The following is a 23,632-nucleotide window of genomic DNA, read 5'->3' as shown; positions in this document are numbered from 1 at the left end:
CACTGGGGGTGACCAGCACCCCCCCATGGTCCTGCCCCACTGCTGCCCCACATCACCTACCCCCGGGGTGGATGGCCATGCTGGACACCCACTTGCAGTTGCTCATGAGCTTCTTGGTGAGCTCCTGCTTGAGCAGGTTGTAGACACGGATGTAGCGCTGCGTGGCCACCAGGAAGTGGGGCCGGATGGGATGGAACAGGACACACTGCACCAGCCCCTTGCTGCGGCGGAAGGGGGCCTGGCTCCAGCGCTTGCTGCTCTGGTGGATCAGCACCTGCTGGTTGCTGTTGTCGGACACCACGCTGGCCAAGTAATCCCCTTTGCCGTGCCAGGTGACCTGCTTCACCTCCTGCAGAGCCGTGGGGCAGCGATGTCAGTGGGGCTGCCCCATAGCGAGCCATGGGGGCAGCTCCGGTGCTGTCAGTGGGGCTGCCCCATAGCGAGCCACGGGGGCAGCTCCAGCACCATCCATGCACCCACCTTGCCATGCTGGAGCAGCAGGCGGATGCCTTTCCTGTGCTGCTCGGCCGTGGCTGGTACCCATTGCACTGGCTGCACTCGCTCCTCATCCGGTGGCACATAGGATGCCAGGAGCTGGTCCGTGGCCCCATAGAGCAGCTTGTCCCCAAGGCAGGGGTTCACCAGCACCACTGTCTGCTCCCTGTGGTGTGGGGTGAGGGTGAGGGCAGTGCCAAGGGGTGAGACTTAACCCTAACCCTAACCCTCTGCAAGCCATAGGGGAGCATGGGGAGCTCTGCAAGGGCCATGTCCTTCCATAGGGGAGCATGGGGAGCTCTGCCCCAGCCCGGACACCCCATAGGGGATGAAGGATGGAGGGCACTGCCTGGGTCATGGAATGATGCTCCCCAGCACTGCCAAGACCACCAGAAACCCATGGTAACCCCAGCACCCACCTCTGCCCATCACCCACAGCAGGATGAGGCCCCCCATTGACCACCCCGATGCCGTGGGGTGGCACCAGCCTGGAGCTGCCCCATTGACAGGCACAGGGACCCCATGGTGTGGGGCTGGGGGTGCTGGACACTCACACAGCGATGGCCACCAGGCAGATGGAGGGGTTGGGGTTCCAGGCCAGGCTCTTGACCACTGCCCCGAAGGACAGGGCGTGCATGCAGCGAGCGGTGCTCACCTCCCAGAACCGCACGGAGCCGTCATCAGATCCTATGGGATACGAGGAAGGAAGGGATGGGAATGACCAGGATGGAGTCCGGAGCCCCCCCTGGGTGCTGGAGCAGCTCCAGAGCCTGGAGGGGCTGCAGGGAACCGGGATGAGGATGCAGGGATGGGAGGAGCAGGAACGGCTCCGACTGGGAGAGGGAAGAGTTGATGGGATCTTGGGAAGTTCTTCCCCATGAGGGTGCTGGGACATGGAAGGGGTTGAAGGGAGGAGCTGGGGCTGCCCCATCCCTGCAGGGCTCAGGTTGGACACAGGGGCTGGGAGCATCCTGCTCCAATGGAAGGGGCTGGAGCTGGAGCAGCTTTGAGCTCCCTTCATCCCAACCCATCCCATGGCTCCATGAGCACGGAGCTCCAGGGCATGAGGAGCACCCCCCCAGCTCAGCACCACTGGAACGCACCAGGCAGGATGTAACCGGGAGCTGCTGCAGGGATCAGGCCCCATCCCGCAGCTCCATCCCGGATCCTGCGGCTCCCGTGCTGGCTCCGTGCGCAGCCGGAGCTGGAGCAGCCGCTCCCGGCTCTGGCTTATCCCGAGGCCGGGAATGCGGCAGCACCAGGTTATTTTTAACGCCTGAGCTCAGCCCCGTTCCCAGCCCCGAGCCAGGAATTCCATGGAAGCACCACAAAAAGCACGGAGCATCCCGGGGGGGGCGGGGGGGGGGCGGAACCCTGCGGCAGCTGCAGCATTCCCAAGGACAGGAATCCCTGCAGCAGGGCAGGAGGTCCTCAGGGATCCCTTCCATTGGAGCAGGATGCTCCCAGCCCCTGTGTCCAACCTGAGCCCTGCAGGGATGGGGCAGCCCCAGCTCCTCCCTTCAACCCCTTCCATGTCCCAGCAGCCTCATGGGGAAGAACTTCCCAAGATCCCATCAACTCTTCCCTCTCCCAGTCGGAGCCGTTCCTGCTCCTCCCATCCCTGCATCCTCATCCCGGTTCCCTGCAGCCCCTCCAGGCTCTGGAGCTGCTCTCAGCTCCCCCCTTCCCGCAGCAGAGGGGCAGGATCCCAACCCGTTCCCATGGGGTGATGCTGGGAGCATCCCAGTGGCTCCCAGCCCATCCGGAATGCCACAAACTGGGAATCAAACCCTTACCTGACGCCAACCACTGCCCGTTGGGGCTGATGCTGATGCACCGCACCAGGCACGTGTGCCCACGGTAGACCTGGCCACGGAGACAAGGGCACAGTGAGGGTCCCATCCAGCCCATGGGCACCAGCACCGGGCACCGGATCCGTGTCCACACTCACCAGGGCCTGTGTGGTCGGGAATGGCTGCAGATCCCGAGGCTTCGGCAGCTTGGGAATGAGCTCCTCGGGATCCACGTTGACCTGGTGTGGGAGAGAGGGCAGGATGCAGCTCAGCATCCTGGTGCTGGGGACCAGTGTGCCAGGGCAGGATGGGGCTGTAGGGCACAGGCTCAGGGCTTGGTTGGGTGCTGAGGGAGGGGATGGGCACTGGGAGCAGGGGTGGGAACTGGGGACCAGGACCAGGATCAGCACCATTGGAGCACACAGGCCCTGGATCAGCTCCATTGGGGCACACAGGCACCGGATCAGCACCATTGGAGCACACAGGGATGGATCAGCACCATTGGATCACACAGGGGATGGATCAGCACCATTGGATCACACAGGGATGGATCAGCACCATTGGATCACACAGGGATGGATCAGCACCATTGGAGCACACAGGGGATGGGTCAGCACCATTGGAGCACACAGGCCCCGGATCAGCACCATTGGAGCACACAGGGATGGATCAGCACCATTGGATCACACAGGGGATGGATCAGCACCATTGGATCACACAGATGCTGGATCAGCACCATTGGATCACACAGATGCTGGATCAGCACCATTGGAGCACACAGGGATGGATCAGCACCATTGGAGCACACAGGGGATGGATCAGCACCATTGGAGCACACAGGGATGGAGCAGCTCCATTGGATCACACAGGGGATGGATCAGCACCACTGGAGCACACAGGCACTGGCTCAGCACCATTGGAGCACACAGGGATGGATTAGCACCAATGGAGCACACAGGGATGGATCAGCTCCATTGGAGCACACAGGGGATGGATCAGCACCATTGGAGCACACAGGGGATGGATCAGCTCCATTGGAGCACACAGGGGATGGATCAGCTCCATTGGAGCACACAGGGGATGGATCAGCACCATTGGAACACACAGGGGATGGATCAGCTCCATTGGATCACACAGGGATGGATCAGCTCCATTGGAGCACACAGGGGATGGATCAGCTCCATTGGAGCACACAGGGATGGATCAGCACCATTGGAGCACACAGGGGATGAAGCAGCTCCATTGGAGCACACAGGCACCGGATCAGCACCATTGGATCACACAGGTGCCAGATCAGCACCATTGGATCACACAGGGATGGATCAGCACCATTGGATCACACAGTCCCCGGCTCAGCACCATTGGATCACACAGGCACCAGATCAGCCCCATTGGATCACACAGGCACCAGATCAGCCCCATTGGATCCCACAGGGGCTGGATCAGCTCCATTGGATCACACAGGGGATGGATCAGCACCATTGGATCACACAGGCCCCAGCTCAGCCCCATTGGATCCCACAGTCCCCGCATCACCCCCGGCCCCCCCCGGATGCTCACCCTCATCTTCCTTTGGCGCGGGCAGAGGTAGAGGTCGAGGCAGCGCTCGAAGCGCTCGTGGATGAAGCGAGGGAAGGCAGGTACTGCCCTGAGGCTGCGGTGCTGCTGCGGCACCACACTCATCCTGCGCTCCTCTGGCTCCTGCTGCTCCCACGCCAGCCTCTGTGGGCAATAGGGATCAATGGGGCCGGCACTGACCCCCCCCACCACCACCAAACCACAGCCTGACTGGGATGTGCTGCTCCCATCCCCATCCAGGATGGATCCCACAGCCCCGGATCCTGGATCCCGTTCCCCTCACTGCCCCCATCATTTCCCTTGTGAGCTCCGGATCCGGTCCCTGCGGTTCCCCCCCCTCCATCCCAGCATTCCCACATTCCCAGTGCTTCCCAACCTCCTCCTCGCTGAGCAGGTACTCGGGAGGGGGGTTGTAGGACTCCTCATGCCCTGGCAGCTTCATCTTGGGGGCTGGGACGTGCATCTTGTGCCGGCCCAGGATGGAGTTGGGGTCCTCGTGAGCCCAGAGGTCGTAGTACGTTGGGGTCTCCTCCTTGGGCTTCCGAGGCTTGATCCAGCCCATCTTGATGGCATGGACCAGCTTGGAGACCTGTGGGGCAGGAGGAGCTCAGCCCCAGGACCCACAGCGTGTGGGGCTGCAGCAGAGTTGGGGGGTGCCCCCCTCACCTTCTCCTTCTCAATGAGTGAGGGGATGAAGCTCCTCTTGTCTGCAGGCCGGTTGGTCACCGGGTGGATCATCACCTCGTGCGTGAAGAAGTCAATGGAGGGCTGGGGGGCAGAGGGACCCACGGCACTGATGCGGCTCCTGCCTGACCCACGGCAGCCCCATGCCCACAGCCACAGCAGCACCAGGGTCCCACCTCATAGGGGTTGAAGTGGACGTCCCCAAACTGCCCCTTCTGCAGCCGTTGCACCAGCTCCAGCTGCTCGTCCGTCAGCTTCAGATCTGCCCCTGTCTTTGGGTCCTGCACTGTCCTCCTGTGGGGCATCCACAGAGGGGGTGATGGGGTTGTGGGGCACCAGCCCCGCTCCTATGGGGCTGCTCCAGCCCCATTGCCAATGTGCTCACCAGTAGTCAGGGTTCTCCATCTTCTCCAAGAACAGGTCCAGCTCATCCTTGTTGCGGATGGGTTTGTAGATCCTCTTGCCCTCCAGGTCGTAGCCGACGTGGGGGAAGTCCTGGTACCATTCCATGGGGATGTTACCCACCGTGTTGCGGATGTCCTGGGGGGAAGCAGAGGGGACAAGGCTGTGAGGGGAGGGTTGGGGACAGCACTGCAGGCAGATGCACCCCTGGGCGGAAAGGGGTTGGAGGTGATGTCCACCCTGGTGCCTCCTCGGTGCCCATCTGCAGGCACTGAGGATGCCCCTGGCACCCATAGGGCTGGAGATGGGAGCACCAGGATGGGGCTCTGCACATGGACACGGGACCCATAGATCCATGGCTTTGGGTACCACACATGGACACAGGTCCCACAGCTCCATGGCTTTGGGTACCACACATGGATACAGGACCCACAGTTCCATGGCTTTGGGTACCACACATGGACACAGGTCCCACAGCTCCATAGCTTTGGGTACCACACATGGACACAGGACCCACAGCTCCATGGCTTTGGGTACCACACATGGATACAGGACCCACAGCTCCATGGCTTTGGGTACCATGAATGGACACAGGTCCCACAGCTCCATGGCTTTGGGTACCATGCATGGATACAGGTCCCATAGCTCCATGGCTTTGGGTACCACACATGGACATGGGACCCACAGCTCCATGGCTTTGGTACCACACATGGACACAGGTCCCACAGCTCCATGGCTTTGGGTACCACACATGGACACAGGTCCCACAGCTCCATGGCTTTGGGTACCACACATGGACACAGGTCCCACAGCTCCATGGCTTTGGGTACCACACATGGATACAGGACCCACAGCTCCATGGCTTTGGGTACCACACATGGATACAGGTCCCACAGCTCCATGGCTCTGGGCAGCTACATGAGGGCAGATGGGACCGGATGGTGGGGTCCTGCCCCCCTGCTGCCTCTCCCCATTGCCCTTGGGAAGCAGAGACTCCATCCCCAGCTGCATCCCATGGGATGCAGGTGTGAAGCGACCTGTGCCCCACACACCCTGCAGTCAGGGGTCACCCCCCCCAGCTCCATCTGGTCCCCATAAACACTCTGCAAACAGCATGGGAAAGCAGCCGGAGCCCGGGAAGGCCGAGCCTGGATCCATCCATCACCGTCAGTGCAGGACCGAGCACCCCACAGGGATCCAGGCAGGAATTCTGCCCTCGGCATCACAAGATCCCGGGAAGCTGCACTTGGCTGTAGGCATGGATGAGACCCTGGGGCTGCCTGGACCACCCAGGACTGAGCCCCATCACCTGCAGCTCCGGAAGCCTCATCCCTTGGCTGGCAATGGGAAGAGCCGGGCACAGGCAGGATCCCACAGGCACGGATCCGGGCTGAGGACGTGGGAGCTGGGATGGGGTCCCCCATCCTCATCCCATAGCACAGGGACCCAGCTCCGGCTGCTGGAGCAAACCCCACATCCCTGATGGAGGTGCTGGTCATGACCAGCTTCCCACTGGGATACACGCGCCCGGGGCCAGGCTGTGGGGCTATTCCTAATGGGATCCACATCCATTGTGCCCCCCCACAGTGCAAAGAAGCAGCAAATCCCCCCATCCTGAGCCCGGTAGCCCCAGTCCCCTCCTGCGCCATTAACACGTCGGGCCGGGAGCCTCCCGTCTGGAAGTTGTTCTTGGATGGGCTCTGGGCATTCCTGGCCTCACATTCCTGGCAATGGGAAAGAGGCTTCGCTTGAAAATATCCGGTCCACGTGGAGAGGAGCAGGGGCTGGAATCCCGGCTCCCGGCCACGCTTCCCATGGGAGCACCGGGAAGGGGATGGGAAAGGGACCCCGGGAGCACCTCCGTGCATGGAGCAGGGAATTCCAGGCTCCAAAGCAGGACATCATGGAAGCAATATGGGAAGGAGGGAGGCAGGGCCATGCTTGGGACTCTGTCCCCAGCATCCCATGGGATCCGCAGGAAGGGAAGGTGCTGGAGCACCGGGAGGAGGGGACCGGGAATGCCGGGAGCCGCACGGGGCAGTGCCCGTTCCCAATGGATCCCAGCCAGCAGCAATCCCAGTTTCCAGCCTGGTGTATGGGATGGAGCCGCCTAGGGCAGTGCTGGCACACGGGCATGGGATGCTCCCAGTGCCACAGGGATCCGCAGGTCCCATCCTGGGGCTGCCCCACACCTTAGGGATACAGCCGGGATGCTGTGGGGCTCCAGAGGGGGAGATCGGAGCCTTCCCCTGGTTCCAGAGCTGGGGCAGGTCGGGATGGGCTCCGGGATGGGTCATTGGGATGGGTCCTGGGGCAGTTCTGCAGCCTCAGACATCCCTGGAGCCGGCACAAATCCTGCTCCTGCTCTAGGAAAGGGAACAGCTCCAGGCAGGAGCAGCTCCTCAAGGGTTAATGCTCCCTCTCTGCCCCATTAACAGCAGCAGCAGCAGCAGGAGGATGGATCTGGTCTTGCTGTGGGGAGGGGAAGGGAATGGAGCTCTCAGGGGCTCTCCTTGCCAGGCACCAATCCTGACCAGGACCCAGTGTCCCCATCCCCAACCTGCGGGTACCGAAGCCCCGTCCCCATCCCGAGCTGCAATGTGGGTCTGGGGGGGTCCTCTGGCAGCCCCCATGGCTGCAGTGCTCCCATCCCACCGTGCCCATGCAGGTGATGGATGTGGGTGCTGCCCTCCTCATCCTCCCCACGCTGGCTGCAGCCCCCCCTGGGCTGAGGCCGGAAGGGTTAAATCCCCTCCGGGGCTGCAGGGTGAGCTCAGGTAGGCTGAGCCTACGGGCTCGCACTTCCCGAGCTCCGGAGCGGCCGGAGGAGGGGCCTCCCTGCCCATTGCTGCGCTATAAAACCCGGCTCCTGCCACGCTCCCCGGCTGGAGATGCGCACGTGTGGGGAGAGGAGGGAGCCGGAGAGCGGCTCTTAACCCCTTCGGTGCGCCGGAGCAGACAGCGGGGACCCGGCGGCAGCGGAGCCTCCACCCCGGGGCAGCGGAGCCTCCATCCCGAGGGCAGCGGAGCCTCCATCCCGGGGGCAGCGGCACCTCCATCTCCGTACATCCAAGGGGAAGCGGAGCCTCCATCCCAGTGCATCGCGGAGGCAGCGGCACCTCCATCCCTGAGCATTCCGAGGGCAGCGGCACCTGCATCCCCACACATCCCGGCGGTAGCAGCACCTCCATCCCCAAGCATTCCGAGGGCAGCGGCACCTCCATCCCAGCGCATCCCAGAGGCATCATCACCCCCATCCCGGAGGCAGCATCACCTCCATCCCTGCACATCCCGGGTGCAGCATCACCTCCATCCCCGGGGCAGCATCACCTCCATCCCGTGGGCACCGTCACCTCCATCCCCAAGGCAGCATCACCTCCATCCTTGAGCATTCCGAGGGCATCACCACCTCCATCCCGGGTGCACAGTCACCTCCATCCCGGAGGCTGCATCACCTCCCTCCCCATCCATCCCGTGTGCAGCAGGGATGACCGCCCGTAGCTGAGCCTCGCCTCGGCGCTGCCCCGTCCCGCACCATGTCCTTCGCGATGCTGCGCTCGGCTCCGGGCCGCTTCCTGTACCCGGACATCATGTTGTCGGAGGACGAGGAGAACGGCAGCGAGAGCTCGGGCTCGGAGGAGAAGCCCTACGGGCTGGCGGCCGCCAAGCGCCGGCACGGCAAGAAGCCGGGCAGGCTGCACCGGGAGCCGCGGCAGCGGCACACGGCCAACGCTCGGGAACGGGACCGCACCAACAGCGTGAACACGGCGTTCACGGCGCTGAGAACCCTCATCCCCACCGAGCCTGCGGACAGGAAGCTGTCCAAGATCGAGACCCTCCGACTGGCCTCCAGTTACATCTCGCACCTGGGGAACGTGCTGCTGCTGGGGGAGGCGGGGGGTGATGGGCAGCCCTGCCTCACCTCCTCCGGATTCTACCACCCCGGCAGCCCCGCGGGCAGGGACCCCGATGCCTCCCAGCCCAAGCAGATCTGCACTTTCTGCCTCAGCAACCAGAGGAAGCTGGTGAGAGCACAGGGGATGGGGGTGATGGCATGGGGTGGGGGCACTGGGGGCTGTGGGGAGGGGACTGGGAGCGCAGGGTCCATTGGGTGCTATGAGGAGGGGATAGGGAGTGCAGGGTGATAGGGATCGGTCTGCAGTCATTGGGTGCTGTGAGGAGAGGACCAGGAGCGCTGGGTCCATTGGGTGCTGCGAGGAGGGGATAGGGAGCATTGGGTGATGGGGATGCGGTCATTGGGTGCTGCGAGGAGGGGATTGGGAGCGCTGGGACCATTGAGTGCTATGAGGAGGGGATAGAGAGCACTGAGTCTATTGGGTGCTGTGAGGAGGGGATAGGGAGCGCTGGGTCCATTGGGTGCTATGAGGAGGGGTTAGGGAGCGCTGGGTCCATTGGGTGCTGTGAGGAGGGGATAGGGAGCACAGGAGGATGGGGATGGGGGCATTGGGTGCTGCGAGGAGGGGATAGGGAGGATAGGGGGATGGGGGCATTGGGTGCTGCGAGGAGGGGATAGGGAGCGCTGGGTCCATTGGGTGCTGTGAGGAGGGGAGCGGGAGCACTGGGTGATAGGGATGGGGGCACTGGGTGCTATGAGGAGGGGATAGGGAGCGCAGGATGATGGGGTCATTGGGTGCTGTGAGGAGGGGACTGGAAGCGCTGGGTCCATTGGGTGCTATGAGGAGGGGATAGAGCACTGGGTCCATTGGGTGCTATGAGGAAGGGATAGGGAGCATGGGGTGGTGGGGATGGGGGCACTGGGTGCTGTGAGGAGGGGACGGGGAGCGCAGGGGGATGGGGGCATGGGGTGCCCTGATGAGGGGATAGGGAGCGCAGGGTCCATTGGGTGCTGCGAGGAGGGGATAGGGAGCGCAGGGTGATGGGGATGGGGGCATTGGGTGCTGTGAGGAGAGGATAGGGAGCACTGGGTCCATTGGGTGCTGTGAGGAGGGGAGCAGGAGCGCTGGGTCCATTCGGTGCTGTGAGGAGGGGATAGGGAGCATTGGGTCCATTGCGTGCTGTGAGGAGAGGACCGGGAGCACTGGGTGATGGGGATGGGGTCATTGGGTGCTGCGAGGAGGGGGGCGGGAGCGTGGGGTGATTGGGATGGGTCCATTGGGTGCTGTGAGAAGGAAACAGGGAGCACTGGGTGATGGGGATGGGTCTGCGGTCATTGGGTGCTGTGAGGAGGGGATAGGGAGCACTGGGTGATGGGTCTGCGGTCATTGGGTGCTGCGAGCCAAGGTGGGATGACTCCCATTGGGAACGCACACCAGATCCCACCAGTGAGCCCTGGAAAATAGTGTTTCCTTCACCATGTCCGTATCTGCCACCCAAACCCCCTCTCCCTGCTCCAAATCCCACCTGTGCTCAGCCAAAGGCAAAGGATGGGAGAAGGGAAGACACTCGGAGGGTAAGGGATGGGCTTTAGGAGCTGGAAAGCAGGAGGCAAAGGGAAAGCAGGAGCTTGGGAAGAGGCTGGCAAAGGGCAGGAACCAGAGGGATGAGAGGGATTTGGGTGCAGAGCTACTGGGACCAACAGGAGCTGCAAGGTCCAGCCCAGTTCACCCAGTGCACCCCACTCCCAGCTCTGCACCAGCTAACAGGCCCATGGCCATGCTGGGGTGGGCAACCGCTGTCATGGAGGGGGAGATGGAGCCGTCTCCATGGGGAGCATCCGCTTCCATGTTATCCCGGTTCCAACACGGAGGCTGCAGGTTGGGAAGCTGAAGGGGAGAATTCCTCCCTGTCCCCATCTGCAGCCTGCCTGGAACCTCCTGTCGCAGCCTCGGAGAGCAAACATTCCCCCTTTTTGCCCCAATCCCATCAATCCCAATTGCTGCTTTTCCATCAATCCCAATCGATGCTTTTCCATCAATCCCAATCGCCACTTTCCCATCAATTCCCATCAACTTTTGTCACCACTTTTGCACCAATTCCAAGTCCTCATTGCCACTTTTCCACCAATTCCCCCCAATTCCACTGCCGCTTTTCCATTGATTTCCATCAATCCCCATCGCTATTTCTGCACCAATTCCCATCAAATCCCACCACTTTTCCATCAATCCTGATAAACTGCTGCTTTTGCACCAATTCCGATCAAATCCCATCCCCTCTTCTGCTCCAATTCCAATGAATTCCCATTGCCGCTTTTCCATCTGTTGCTACCAATTCCCATCACCACTTGTTCATCCATTACAATCAACTCCCAGTGCCTTTTCTGCACCAACTCCGATCAAATCCCATCGCCACTTTAACATCAACCCCATTGCTTCCCATTGCGACTTTTCCATCAATCCCATTGCTTCCCATTGCTACTGTTCCATGAATCCCATTGCTTCCCATCACCACTTTTCCATCAATCCCATTGCTTCCCATTGCCACTTTTCCATCAATCCCATTGCTTCCCATCACCACTTTTCCATCAATGTCCATCACTCCCTATCACCACATCTCCATAAATCCCATCGCTTCCTATTGCCACTTTTCCATCAATCCCATTGCGACTTTTCCATCAAGTCCCATCACTTCCCATCGCCACTTTTCCATCAATCCCATCACTTCCCATCACCACTTTTCCATCAATTCCCATTGCTTCCCATTGCCACTTTTCCATCAATTCCCATCACTCCCTATCACTTTTCCATCAATCCCATTGCTTCCCATCACCACTTTTCCATCAATTCCCATCACTTCCCATCCCCACTTTTCCATCAATCCCATCACTTCCCATCACCACTTTTCCATCAATTCCCACTGCTTCCCATCGCCACTTTTCCATCAATTCCCACTGCTTCCCATCACCACTTTTCCATCAATCCCATCACTTCCCATCGCCACTTTTCCATCAATCCCATTGCTTCCCATCACCACTTTTCCATCAATCCCATTGCTTCCCATTGCCACTCTTCCATGAATCCCATCGCCTCCCATCCCCACTTTTCCATCAATGTCCATCACTCCCTATCACTTTTCCATCAATCCCATTGCTTCCCATCCCCACTTTTCCATCAATCCCGTCGCTTTCCATCACCACTTTTCCATCAATTCCATCACTCCCTATCACCATTATTCCATCAATCCCATCGCTTCCCATGACCACTTTTCCATCAATTCCCATAGCTTCCCATTGCCACTCTTCCATCAATGTCCATCACTCCCTACCATCACTTTTCCATCAATCCCATCACTTCCCATCCCCACTTTTCCATCAATCCCGACCGGCGCTCACTCCATGCTGGCGATTTTCGGGCCAGCCCAAACTCGCCAGGTTTCCATTGTGCTGCAGGAATGAAATGAGCCCCTATTCCCAGGACATGGAAGCCATCTCCGGAGCTGCAAACACGCAGCAGCTGGAGCTCAGCTCCATGGCGGCTGGAAGGGACCTGGAATGCCACAAGGCCACTGCCCGGAGAGCCCATTCCTAATGGGAAGGAGGCAGAGCTGCCTTGGGCAGGCTGGGAGAGCTGGGATGGGGCAGCTGGAGAAGGGAATGCTGCTGGGAGCAGCTCCAGAGCCTGGAGGGGCTGCAGGGAACCGGGATGAGGATGCAGGGATGGGAGGAGCAGGAACGGCTCCGACTGGGAGAGGGAAGAGTTGATGGGATCTTGGGAAGTTCTTCCCCATGAGGGTGCTGGGACATGGAAGGGGTTGAAGGGAGGAGCTGGGGCTGCCCCATCCCTGCAGGGCTCAGGTTGGACACAGGGGCTGGGAGCATCCTGCTCCAATGGGAAGGGATTGGAGCTGGGGCAGCTCTGAGCTCCCTTCATCCCAACCCATTCCATGGCTCCATGACGCCATTGATTCTGCCCCAGTCCCATTGGTGCCACGCACACCATGATTCCAAGTGGGAATCAGTGCCCGGCAGGCACCGGTGCTTGCCCACATTCATGGGGCATGACTCAGCCTCACCCCACAGCATCCGACGCCACCGTGTCCCAGGGACTTTCCCGTATTGGGCTGATCCCAACCCCATCCCCCTGGAAAGATCCGGCTTTAATGTGACTCACGGAGGCGCTGCTGCCGTTGGGAAGGGCTGAGCTGGGACTAAAGGGCTGGGATCAGATCCCTCAGGTCCAACCGGAGCTGATGGGGACGTGGCTCTGGACCATGGCCTAGGCAGGATGGGAGCAGCAGGGACGTGGGTGCTGTGCTGGTAGCACCATCGCACTTGTGCTGCCGGACAGTGTGGGGATGGGATGGATGGGATGGTCCTGGCATTCCTAAGGAGCAGGCTCGTGGCATTCCCACCAGTAGGACACCCCATTTACAGCCCAGGAAGGGTTTGTGCTGCTCCAGGTTCTCCTCTGTGGCTGGGGCTGGGAATGGCCATGGCTTGGGATGGATTTGGGCTCATTTAAACCCCCAAAGCCCAAATCCAAACAAGGCTGAGATCATTCCAGAGCTGAGGAAGCTCACAGCATCCTCTGCATGCCCATGGGGACAAGGGCTGCCCTGACCCCGTATCCCTGCGGCAGGAACAGGGATGTCAGTGGGTACCACATCCCATCCCAAGCCATAGCAGGGGCTGAGCATCCAACCCTGCATCCGGTGCTGTGCATCCCAGAGGATTCACGCTCCTGGAAGGGAATGGGCATGTGGAGGAAGGGGCTGGAGGAGGAGGGTGCTTGTGTGCATCCCATATGATGCCTGGTCTGGCTGGGGGCCCATAGGGCAAGTGTGGGGCATCCACCTCTTCCAGAGCATCTCCCAAACCAGCTCCCATGGAACAGGAGCAGGGATGGAGCAGAGCAATGGGAGGAGCAATGAAGACAGGGCACGGGAAGGGGCAAGGATATGCCAGAGAGCAGGAATCAACCTTGTGGTTCTATATGGAGCTGGGAATTGCAGCTGCAGCAGGGATAAGAGTGGCTGGGAGGAGGAGAGGAGGAGGAAAGAGAGGAGGAAAGAGAGGAGATAGAGGAGGAAAAGGGAAGGAAAGGAAGGAGAGGAGGAAAGCAAAGGATCAAAGGCCTGAGGAGAGGAGGAAGGAGCAGGATGATGGCTTGGGGCAGAACCAGCAGTGCCTGCACCCTGTAAACCTTGGCAGCAGCTCCCCTGCAGCACTGAGTGCTGAGATGCAGGCACCGCATCCCTCAGCACTGCATCCCTCAGCACTGCATCCCTCAGCACTGCATCCATCCCTCAGCACTGCATCCCTCAGTACTGCATCCATCCCTCAGCACTGCATCCCTCAGTACTGCATCCATCCCTCAGCACCCCACCCCTCAGCACCGCATCGCTCAGCACTGCATCCCTCAGCACCGCATCCCTCACTGCATCCCTCAGCACTGCATCCATCCCTCAGCACCGCATCCCTCACTGCATCCCTCAGCACTGCATCCATCCCTCAGCACCGCATCCTTCAGCACTGCATCCATCCCTCAGCACTGCATCCATCCCTCACTGCATCCCTCAGTACTGCATCCCTCAGCACCGCATCCCTCAGCACCACATCCCTCAGCACCATATCCCTCAGCACCACATCCATCCCTCACTGCATCCCTCAGCACCGCATCCATCCCTCAGCATCACATCCCTCAGTGCATCCCCCAGCACCAGCAGCACAGTCACCAGCACCAACCCCAGACCCCACACCCACCTGCAGCTCCCCTGCCAAAACAGCCCCACGCAGGGCCTGGGGCTCCCTATGCACCCCAAAACCCCTCCTGACCACAGCACAGGACACAGCCTGAATCCGGGTACCCCCCCCCTGCAATGGGGCGGCTGCAGGGGGCTGTAATTTACTGTTGCTGCTGCACTTAATGGCAGCGGAAAGGCAAGGTGATAGGGGAAAAATATGAGGCGGGATTTTCCGAATCCCCATTTCCTCTCCAGACAGAGCTGGGCTCCTGGGGCCCGAACATCTGGGAAATTGGACTTTCCCCTTTCTGAGCTCCCCTTCCCCCCATCCCCATTCCCACCCTCGGGAACAAAGGAGGAGGGAGAGGAGGGAGGCAGCACGTGCGGCCGGAGCACACAGGGATGTGCCAGGGCCACGCTGGCAGCGGCCAGGCCAGGGGACACGTCAGAGGCATCGGATCATGGGATGGGTGGGGAGGGAGCTGAGCGCGCCTCAGTGCCAGGGATGGGGCAGCCATGGATCCTATGGGCATCCTGACTGGTACCCACGCAGGGAAGAGCTTCCCTGTGTCCCATTGGACTCTGTCAGTCCAGCACTTGGGGGTCCCGACCCGGTGAACCCCAGCTGAGCACAGAGCCCATCAATGTGGAGATGGGAAGCACCAGGTTCTGCCTGCGCATGTCAGTAATGGTGGGGCTGGGGGGGCTGTGGTGCTGACACCAGTGATGGTGCTGGTGGGGCTGTGGTGCTGACACCAGGGATGGTGGTGGGGGGGCTGTGGTGCTGACACCAGTGATGGTGGGGCTGGTGCTGTGATGCTGACACTGGTGATGGTGCTGTGATTCTGACACTAGTGATGGTGTTGGTGCTGTGATGCTGACACTAGTGATGGTGCTGGTAGTGCTGTGATGCTGACATCAGTGGTGGTGCTGGTGCTGTGATGCTGACACTAGTGATGGTGTTGGTGGTGCTGTGATGCTGACATTAGTGATGGTGTTGGTGCTGTGATGCTGACACCAGTGATGGTGCTGGTGCTGTGATGCTGACATTAGTGACAGTGTTGATGCTGTGATGCTGACACTAGTGATGGTTTTGGTGCTGTGATGCTGACACCAGTGATGGTGTTGGTGGTGCTGTGATGCTGACACCAGTGATGGTGGTGTTGGTGCTGTGATGCTGACACTAGTGATGGTGTTGGTGGTGCTGTGATGCTGACATTAGTGATGGTGTTGGTGCTGTGATGCTGACACCAGTGATGGTGCTGGTGCTGTGATGCTGACATTAGTGACAGTGTTGATGCTGTGATGCTGACACTAGTGATGGTTTTGGTGCTGTGATGCTGACACCAGTGATGGTGTTGATGCTGTGATGCTGACACTAGTGACAGTGTTGATGCTGTGATGCTGACATCAGTGATGGTGCTGGTGCCACTGCTGGTGCTGGTATCAGTGATGCAGCTGCCCCATCCCTGGCAGTGCCTAACGCCAGGCTGACACAGGGGCTCGGAGCTCCCTGCTCCAAAGGAAGGGGCTGGACCTGGAGCATCTTTCATCTCCCTCCATCCCAACCCATTTCATGCCTCCACCATCAGTTTTCAATGCCTCCAATCCCTGCGGAGACACCAATGGATGAGGAGGTGCAGGGAGCAGGATGCTGGAGCCGAAGTGCTCCAGGCCTGCTCCAACTTTGTGCTTCCCCCCTTGTGTGCAGAGCAAGGACCGCGACAGGAAGCCGGCGATCCGGAGCTAGGGCACAGCAATGGAGCAGGAGGAGCCGGACGGGGAAGGATGGAAAAGCCACACAACCAAACCCCACAGCCATGGACACTTCACCCTGCTGCTGGCACAGGGACCCTGCCCCGGCTCCAGCAGTGCCCGCAATGGGACATGGATACGGACATGGATATGGACATGGATACGGACATGGATACGGACATGGACACGGACATGGACCTTGCAGCTCCATGGTGCCTGCTGAACCCAAGGGACAGGAGAGGGGATCCAGGGATGCTCCTTGCAAAGCAAATCCCTGCCTTGGTCCCTATGGATGCCAGAGCCGGAGCTCGGCCGTGTCCCATCCAGGATGGAGCAGGGCAGCACTGGGGGAAGCATGGATGGAGAAGGACTCTGCTTACCCCCTGTCCCCCCCCAGCCATGCAGCTCAGCACCATGAGCTGGTGCTGAGTCACTGCGGTGATGCTGGAGCCTGAGCGAGGTGCAGAATTAAAGGGAGAATGGTTCAGATCCATGGCTGGAATCTCGTGTTCCTTCCTCAGTGCCCTGACCCCCCCATAACGCATCCATGGTCACACAGGGATGGAGCTGCCCCCACCATTCCAGGGTAAAGGGGGGACCCCGACCCCCCCTGTGCACAGAACCCAGCTGGAGGAGCAGGATTGGGCCTTGCTGCAAACCAGATGCTGCAGCTGAGCAGAGCTTCCTGCTTCTCCATCACCTTCCACAGAGCTCAGCACCGGCGGCATTCCCGGATCCCAGGCGGCATTCCCGGATCCCAGGCGGCATTCCCAGATCCCATCGGCTGCACCGAGGGGATGGGGCTGCCCCATCCCTGCAGGGCTCAGGTTGGACACAGGGGCTGGGAGCATCCTGCTCCAATGGAAGGGGTTGGAGCTGGAGCAGCTTTGAGCTCCCTTCATCCTAACCCATCCCATGGCTCCATGACTGGCACAAGGGGCTCAGGGCGCTGCCCAGCACCTCCTTGGCACCCATCCTGCCTGTGAGGAGCAGGAGGATGGGATCCCCATCGAGGGACCCCTTCCATTGGAGCAGGATGCTCCCAGCCCCTGTGTCCAACCTGAGCCCTGCAGGGATGGGGCAGCCCCAGCTCCTCCCTTCAACCCCTTCCATGTCCCAGCAGCCTCATGGGGAAGAACTTCCCAAGATCCCATCAACTCTTCCCTCTCCCAGTCGGAGCCGTTCCTGCTCCTCCCATCCCTGCATCCTCATCCCGGTTCCCTGCAGCCCCTCCAGGCTCTGGAGCTGCTCTCGGGATCCTGAACCTCCCCTGCACGGGGATGGGAAGTTCTCCCATTGGAATCTCTCTCCCGGTGGCAGCTCCAGCGCCGAATGCAGCCCCATGGAACCAGGAGGAACCCTGGGGCTGAGGGGAGCGCTCAGAGCCCTGCATATGGGGACAGGGGCTCAAAACCCAGCCCGGCCAGGCAGGATGGTGCTGAGCACCCGCAGGATCCATCCTGCACTGAGCACCTACAGGATCCATCCTGCACTGAGTACCCACAGGATCCATCCTGCACCAAGCACCTGCAGGGTTCATAATGCACAGAGCACCCGCGGGGTCCATCCTGCACCTGGCACCTGCAGGGTCCATCCTGCACTGAGCACCCACAGGGTCCGTCCTGCACTCAGCACCCACAGGGTCCATCCTACACCGGACACCTGCAGGGTCCATCCTGCACCGAGCACCTGCAAGGTTCATAATGTACCCAGCACCTGCCTCGTGTGGCCTTGTCCAGCCTCCACACCCATCCTTATCCATCCTCATGCAACCTTCACATCCACCTGTGTCCAACATCCCTGTCCATCTTCATCCAACCTCCACATCCATCCGCATCCAACCTCCCTGTCCATCCTCATCCATCCTCATCCAACCTCCACACCCATCCTTATCCATCCTCATCCAACCTCCACACCCATCCTTATCCATCCTCATCCAACCTCCCTGTCCATCCTCATCCAACCTCCCTGTCTATCCTCATCCAACCTCCCCGTCCATCCTCATCCAACCTCCCTGTCCATCCTCATCCAACCTCATCCAACCTCCCTGTCCATCCTCATCCAACCTCCCTGTCCATCCTCATCCAACCTCATCCAACCTCCATGTCCATCCTCATCCAGCCTCTCTGTCCATCCTCATCCAACCTCCCCGTCCATCCTCATCCACCCCCCCCCCCCCCAATCCACCCTGCTCCCTGCTCCCAGCCCCAGCTCCTCCATTCCCAGTTCCGATTCCCCCCACAGCTCGGGCAGGGATGGAAGCCCCATCACCCCCCAGGGCTGGAATCGCAGCCCAGCTCCCGGGATCCATTCCCCCCATTCCGTGGGGCTCGGGGGAGCTCTAACAACAGGAAGCCGGCGGTGTAATTTGGAAGGAAATTCCCAAAGCTGAGCCATTAAGGGCTCAATGGGGGAGGCTGCGTCCAATCCGATCGGAACAGCGAAATAAAAACCATCCTAATGGCAGGTTCAGGACGGAGAGAAACCCAATTCCAGATTTCCTCTGCTTAATCCTGCAGGAACCCGCAGATGGCTGGGGGAGGGGATGTGCCCCACAGGCGGCATTCCTGTGTTCCCAGCCTCTGGAAGCTGCAGGGCACCGGGACCTATGGAGCATGGGGTGCTCCATAGGGAACAGTGACCGCCGGTGCCTTTCCTGGTTCATGGGAGGGAGGGGGGGCCCTTCATGATGGGAGTCATGGAATGGTTTGGGTTGGAAGTGTCCCCAGGCTCATCCATCTGTGCCCTCTGCGGTGCTGGTGCTGATCTGGGGCAGCACCACAGGGATGTGGGGCTGCTGGGGTGGGTCCGGATGAGGCCATGGGGATGCTGCAGGGGCTGGGGCAGCTCTGCCCTGGAGCCAGACTGGGAGAGACTGGAGAGGGGAAGGGGAGAGCTGGGAGCAGCTCCAGAGCCTGAAGGGGCTGCAGGGAACCGGGATGAGGATGCAGGGATGGGAGGAGCAGGAACGGCTCCGACTGGGAGAGGGAAGAGTTGATGGGATCTTGGGAAGTTCTTCCCCATGAGGCTGCTGGGACATGGAAGGGGTTGAAGGGAGGAGCTGGGGCTGCCCCATCCCTGCAGGGCTCAGGTTGGACACAGGGGCTGGGAGCATCCTGCTCCAATGGAAGGGGTTGGAGCTGGAGCAGCTGGAGCTGCCCCATGGCAGTGCCTGGGTTGGACCCCACTGCTTGGAGCATCCTGCTCCAATGGACGGGGCTGGCTCTGGAGCAGCTGAGGCTGCCCCATGGCAGTGCTCAGGTTGGACCCCATTGCTCGGATCATCCTGCTCCAATGGATGGGGCTGGAGCTGGGGCTGCCCCATCCCATGGCAGTGCCTGGGTTGGATCCCATTGCTCGGAGCATCCTGCTCCAATGGACAGGGTTGGAGCTGGAGCAGCTGGGGCTGCCCCATGGCAGTGCTCAGGTTGGACCCCATTGCTCAGATCATCCTGCTCCAATGGAAGGGGTTGGAGCTGGAGCAGCTGGGGCTGCCCCATGGCAGTGCTCAGGTTGAACCCCATTGCTTGGAGCATCCTGCTCCAATGGAAGGGGCTGGCTCTGGAGCAGCTGGGGCTGCCCCATGGCAGTGCCTGGGTTGGACCCCATTGCTCGGATCATCCTGCTTCAATGGAAGGGGCTGGCTCTGGAGCAGCTGTGGCTGCCCCATCCTGGCAGTGCTCAGGTTGAACCCCATTGCTCGGAGCATCCTGCTCCAATGGATGGGGCTGGAGCTGGGGCTGCCCCATGGCAGTGCCTGGGTTAGACCCCATTGCTCGGAGCATCCTGCTCCAATTGAAGGGGTTGGAGCTGGGGCTGCCCCATGGCAGTGCTCAGGTTGGACCCCATTGCTCAGAGCATCCTGCTCCAATGGACGGGGCTGGAGCTGAGGCTGCCCCATGGCACTGCCTGGGTTAGACCCCACTGCTCAGAGCATCCTGCTCCAATGGACGGGGCTGGCTCTGGATCCCTTCCCAATGGCTCCGCTCCAGCGCCGCCCCTGCTCCCGCTGGCAACGAGCTGCCGCATTCCCACATGATCCATCACCAGGTGCTCCCGCCCGCATCCCTGCTCAGCACCTGCGCTCCCGCCAGGAAGCACGTGTGACCCCACGGCCCTGATTTACTCACTGTGAGCCGCGGCCCCCCCGGCCTCCATGGCAGCGCTCCCCCCCCCCTCCATATCCCTATCCCTATCCCAAAGCAGCTCCAGCTGTCCCGGCTCAGATGGGAAGTGCAGGTACGGCGCTGGCTCCCTGCCCGGCTCCCCTGTGTCTGTCTGGGGAAAGAGGAAGCCAGTCCACCTCTGGAATCCTTCACTCGCTCCTCATTGCTGCTCCCGACGCGAATCCCGCGGGAATGCCGGGGTCAGGCTGGCTCTCCCGGTCTCTCTTTCTTCCCGGCTCCGCTCGGATTACAATGCAGGCAGTGTTCCTTCCAAATCCCCCACCGCACGTTAATCCTGCTCCTCTGTCTCCATCCACCGAACGCTTTCCTGTGCCTCCCGTCTTCCCACTCCTCCTCCGTGATTCTTTATCCCTGACAAATAGAGCCCGTCAGCTCCAATTGGGATGAGCGGGACGGGGCTGGAAGCCAGGGAAGAGGGCGAGAGAGACGGGAGCAGGGATGCGGACGCAGCTCCCGGCAGTAGGGATGCGCTGACCCCATCCCAGTCACCTCCAGTGCTACCATGGGACACGGCTCCATGGGGCATGGAGAGCTCCAGCACTGCCCGATGGGATGGCACAGGGATGGGGCTGGCTCTGCACCCAGGGAGGAGCAGACACATGGAGCATCCCATGTCCTTGTCCTCATCCCATGTCCTTATCCTGTGTCCTCACTCCACGTCCTCCATCCCATGTCCTCACCCTGTGTCCTCATCCCATGTCCTTCATCCCATGTTTTCACCCTGTGTCCTAACCCCATGTCCTTCATCCCATGGCCTCACTCTGTCCTAACCCCATGTCCTAACCCAGTGTCCTTCATCCCATGTCTTTCATCCCATGTCCTTCATACCACATCCTTCATCCCATGTCCTCACCCCATGTCCCAACCCTATGTCCCCATGTCCCCATGCCCTCACCTGTGTCCCCATACGCTCACCCCATATCCCCACCTGTGTCCCCCCCTGAGCCGCCTCCATCCCTGCAGGAGCAGTGAGCTCGGTCCTGAGCAGCTCAGGAGGGCAGGAGATGGAAACCTGAGGATGGAGAGCGACAGTGGGCACTGGGACATGGGATGGGCTGGGATGAAGGCATGGAACAGCCTCACCTCCAACAGGAGCAGCCATGGGATGGGCTGGGATGAAGGGAGCTCAAAGCTGCTCCAGCTCCAACCCCTTCCATTGGAGCAGGATGCTCCCAGCCCCTGTGTCCAACCTGAGCCCTGCAGGGATGGGGCAGCCCCAGCTCCTCCCTTCAACCCCTTCCATGTCCCAGCACCCTCATGGGGAAGAACTTCCCAAGATCCCATCAACTCTTCCCTCTCCCAGTCGGAGCCGTTCCTGCTCCTCCCATCCCTGCATCCTCATCCCGGTTCCCTGCAGCCCCTCCAGGCTCTGGAGCTGCTCCCAGCTCTCCCCTTCTCCAGGCTGAGCATTCCCAGCCTGGCTCCAGGGCAGAGCTGCTCCAGCCCCTGCAGCATCCCCATGGCCTCATCCGGATCCACCCCAGCAGCTCCATGTCCCTTTGGTGCTGCTGCCCCAGAGCCTCCCTGGCTCAACCCTTCCCACCCCAGCAGCACTGGGTCATCATTCCCAGCGGGAGTATCTGACGGAGCCACCACACATCCCAATGGGAACAGTCCCAGTATACCCAGTGCCAGCGCTGCAGCCTGCGGGGCCGCTCCCCCCCTTCCCAACCCACTTCCAAGCTTTCCATGCTGATTTACTGCCCGCAGGAAAGTTTCCCTGTTGGAATCCAAGATTCCTTGTGTTTTGGCTCCCGCTCGCCCGGATCAACCGCTCGCTTTGGCAGGGACCTGCCTTCACTCGGATCGCCCTCGGACTTTCCATTCCCAACACCTTGGGAGCTGATCCCGGAGCGGGGCACTCCAGGGATGGGGTCCAGCACCCAGTCTGCGCCCTGCTCTAAACTGGTGCTTACTGGTGCGGCTCAGGAGGGAGCTGGGTTGGTCTGGATGGATCCTGGTCCATAGCCAGCACTTGGCAACCCAGTGGGCAACCACCCAGCACAGCCAAGGGGAGCAGCAGAGCCCATGGATCATGGAATGGGTTGGAAGGGACCTGGAAGCTCATCCAGTGCCCTGGGCAGGGATCCCTTCCATAGGAATAGGATGCTCCAAGCCTCATCCAACCTGAGCCCTGCCAGGGATGGGGCAGCCCCAGCTGCTCCCTTCACCCCCCCAGTATCCCAGTAACCCCACTTGAAACCATTTCCCCTCTTCCCATCACAATTCCTACATCCAGGCGGCATTCCCGAGCTATGGAAAGCAAACAGCACCTCACGCACTGGCCTCACAGGGGGAACTCAAGGAGGTTTGTGAGCAGCCAGGACACATCCAGCATCAATGGGGGGGGGGAATGGGACCTCCCTGCCTCAGGCACCAGGGAGGTGCTGCCTCATCCCAGTGGGATGCCAAATCCTGCCTGGATCATCCCAACCCCCTCTGGCTTCTGTGCGAGCAGCCCCAGCTCATTAAAGATTACGAGAGGCAGGAGCAGAGCACAGGGCCCCGGCCTCGGCGCCTGCCCAAGCAGGGCAGGGGGATGGGGATGAGGGAAAACCGGGATGGGGATGGGGGAAAACCGGGATGGGGATGGGGAGAACCGGGATGGGGATGGAGGAGAACCGGGATGGGGATGGGGGAAAACAGGGATGAGGATGGAAGAAAACTGGGATGGGGATGGAAGAAAACTGGGATGGGGCTGGAATAGAACCGGGATGGGGCTGGAGGAGAACTGGGATGGGGCTGTAATAGAACCGGGATGGGGCTGGAAAAGAACCGGGATGGGGCTGGAGGAGAACTGGGATGGGTTGGAATAGAACCGGGATGGGGCTGGAATAGAACTGGGATGGCGCTGGAGAACTGGGATGTGCTGGAATAGAACTGGGATGGGGCTGGAGGAGAACTGGGATGGGCTGGAACAGAACCGGAATGGGCTGGAATAGAACTGAGATGGGGCTGGAATAGAACCGGGATGGGGCTGGAATAGAACTGGGATGGGGGTGGAATAGAACTGGGATGGGGGTGGAATAGAACTGGGATGGGTTGGAATAGAACCGGGATAGGGCTGGAGGAGAACTGGGATGGGGCTGCAGGAGAACTGGGATGGGCTGGAATAGAACCGGGATGCGGAGCCTGGAG

At 60.7% G+C, this 23,632-nt stretch overlaps 2 protein-coding genes across 2 annotated transcripts in view; one reads left to right on the top strand and one right to left on the bottom strand.

Moving 5' to 3' along the window:
- BOP1 (BOP1 ribosomal biogenesis factor) overlaps nucleotides 1-23,632 on the bottom strand; it is a 37,189-nt gene that overhangs the window by 1,344 nt on the left and 12,213 nt on the right. The window contains exons 2-11 of the mRNA XM_034068230.1: nucleotides 4,936-5,090; nucleotides 4,727-4,844; nucleotides 4,533-4,634; nucleotides 4,243-4,455; nucleotides 3,849-4,010; nucleotides 2,447-2,527; nucleotides 2,292-2,361; nucleotides 1,050-1,182; nucleotides 481-661; nucleotides 61-349 (exon numbers count right to left, since the gene is read on the bottom strand). Coding sequence (XP_033924121.1) covers nucleotides 61-349; nucleotides 481-661; nucleotides 1,050-1,182; nucleotides 2,292-2,361; nucleotides 2,447-2,527; nucleotides 3,849-4,010; nucleotides 4,243-4,455; nucleotides 4,533-4,634; nucleotides 4,727-4,844; nucleotides 4,936-5,090 — 1,504 coding nt within the window. The remainder of the gene's footprint in view (nucleotides 1-60; nucleotides 350-480; nucleotides 662-1,049; nucleotides 1,183-2,291; nucleotides 2,362-2,446; nucleotides 2,528-3,848; nucleotides 4,011-4,242; nucleotides 4,456-4,532; nucleotides 4,635-4,726; nucleotides 4,845-4,935; nucleotides 5,091-23,632) is intronic.
- Nucleotides 8,489-16,302, top strand: SCX (scleraxis bHLH transcription factor). Its single transcript, XM_034068235.1, has 2 exons — nucleotides 8,489-8,977; nucleotides 16,264-16,302. The coding sequence occupies exons 1-2, from the start codon at nucleotides 8,489-8,491 to the stop codon at nucleotides 16,300-16,302; spliced, it is 528 nt and encodes a 175-aa protein (XP_033924126.1).

This window comes from Melopsittacus undulatus, chromosome 1 (assembly GCF_012275295.1).
Source record: "Melopsittacus undulatus isolate bMelUnd1 chromosome 1, bMelUnd1.mat.Z, whole genome shotgun sequence".
NCBI classification, from domain to species: domain Eukaryota; kingdom Metazoa; phylum Chordata; class Aves; order Psittaciformes; family Psittaculidae; genus Melopsittacus; species Melopsittacus undulatus.
Note: the sequence above shows the minus strand (reverse complement) of the source record. Positions and strands in the feature narration are given on the sequence as shown.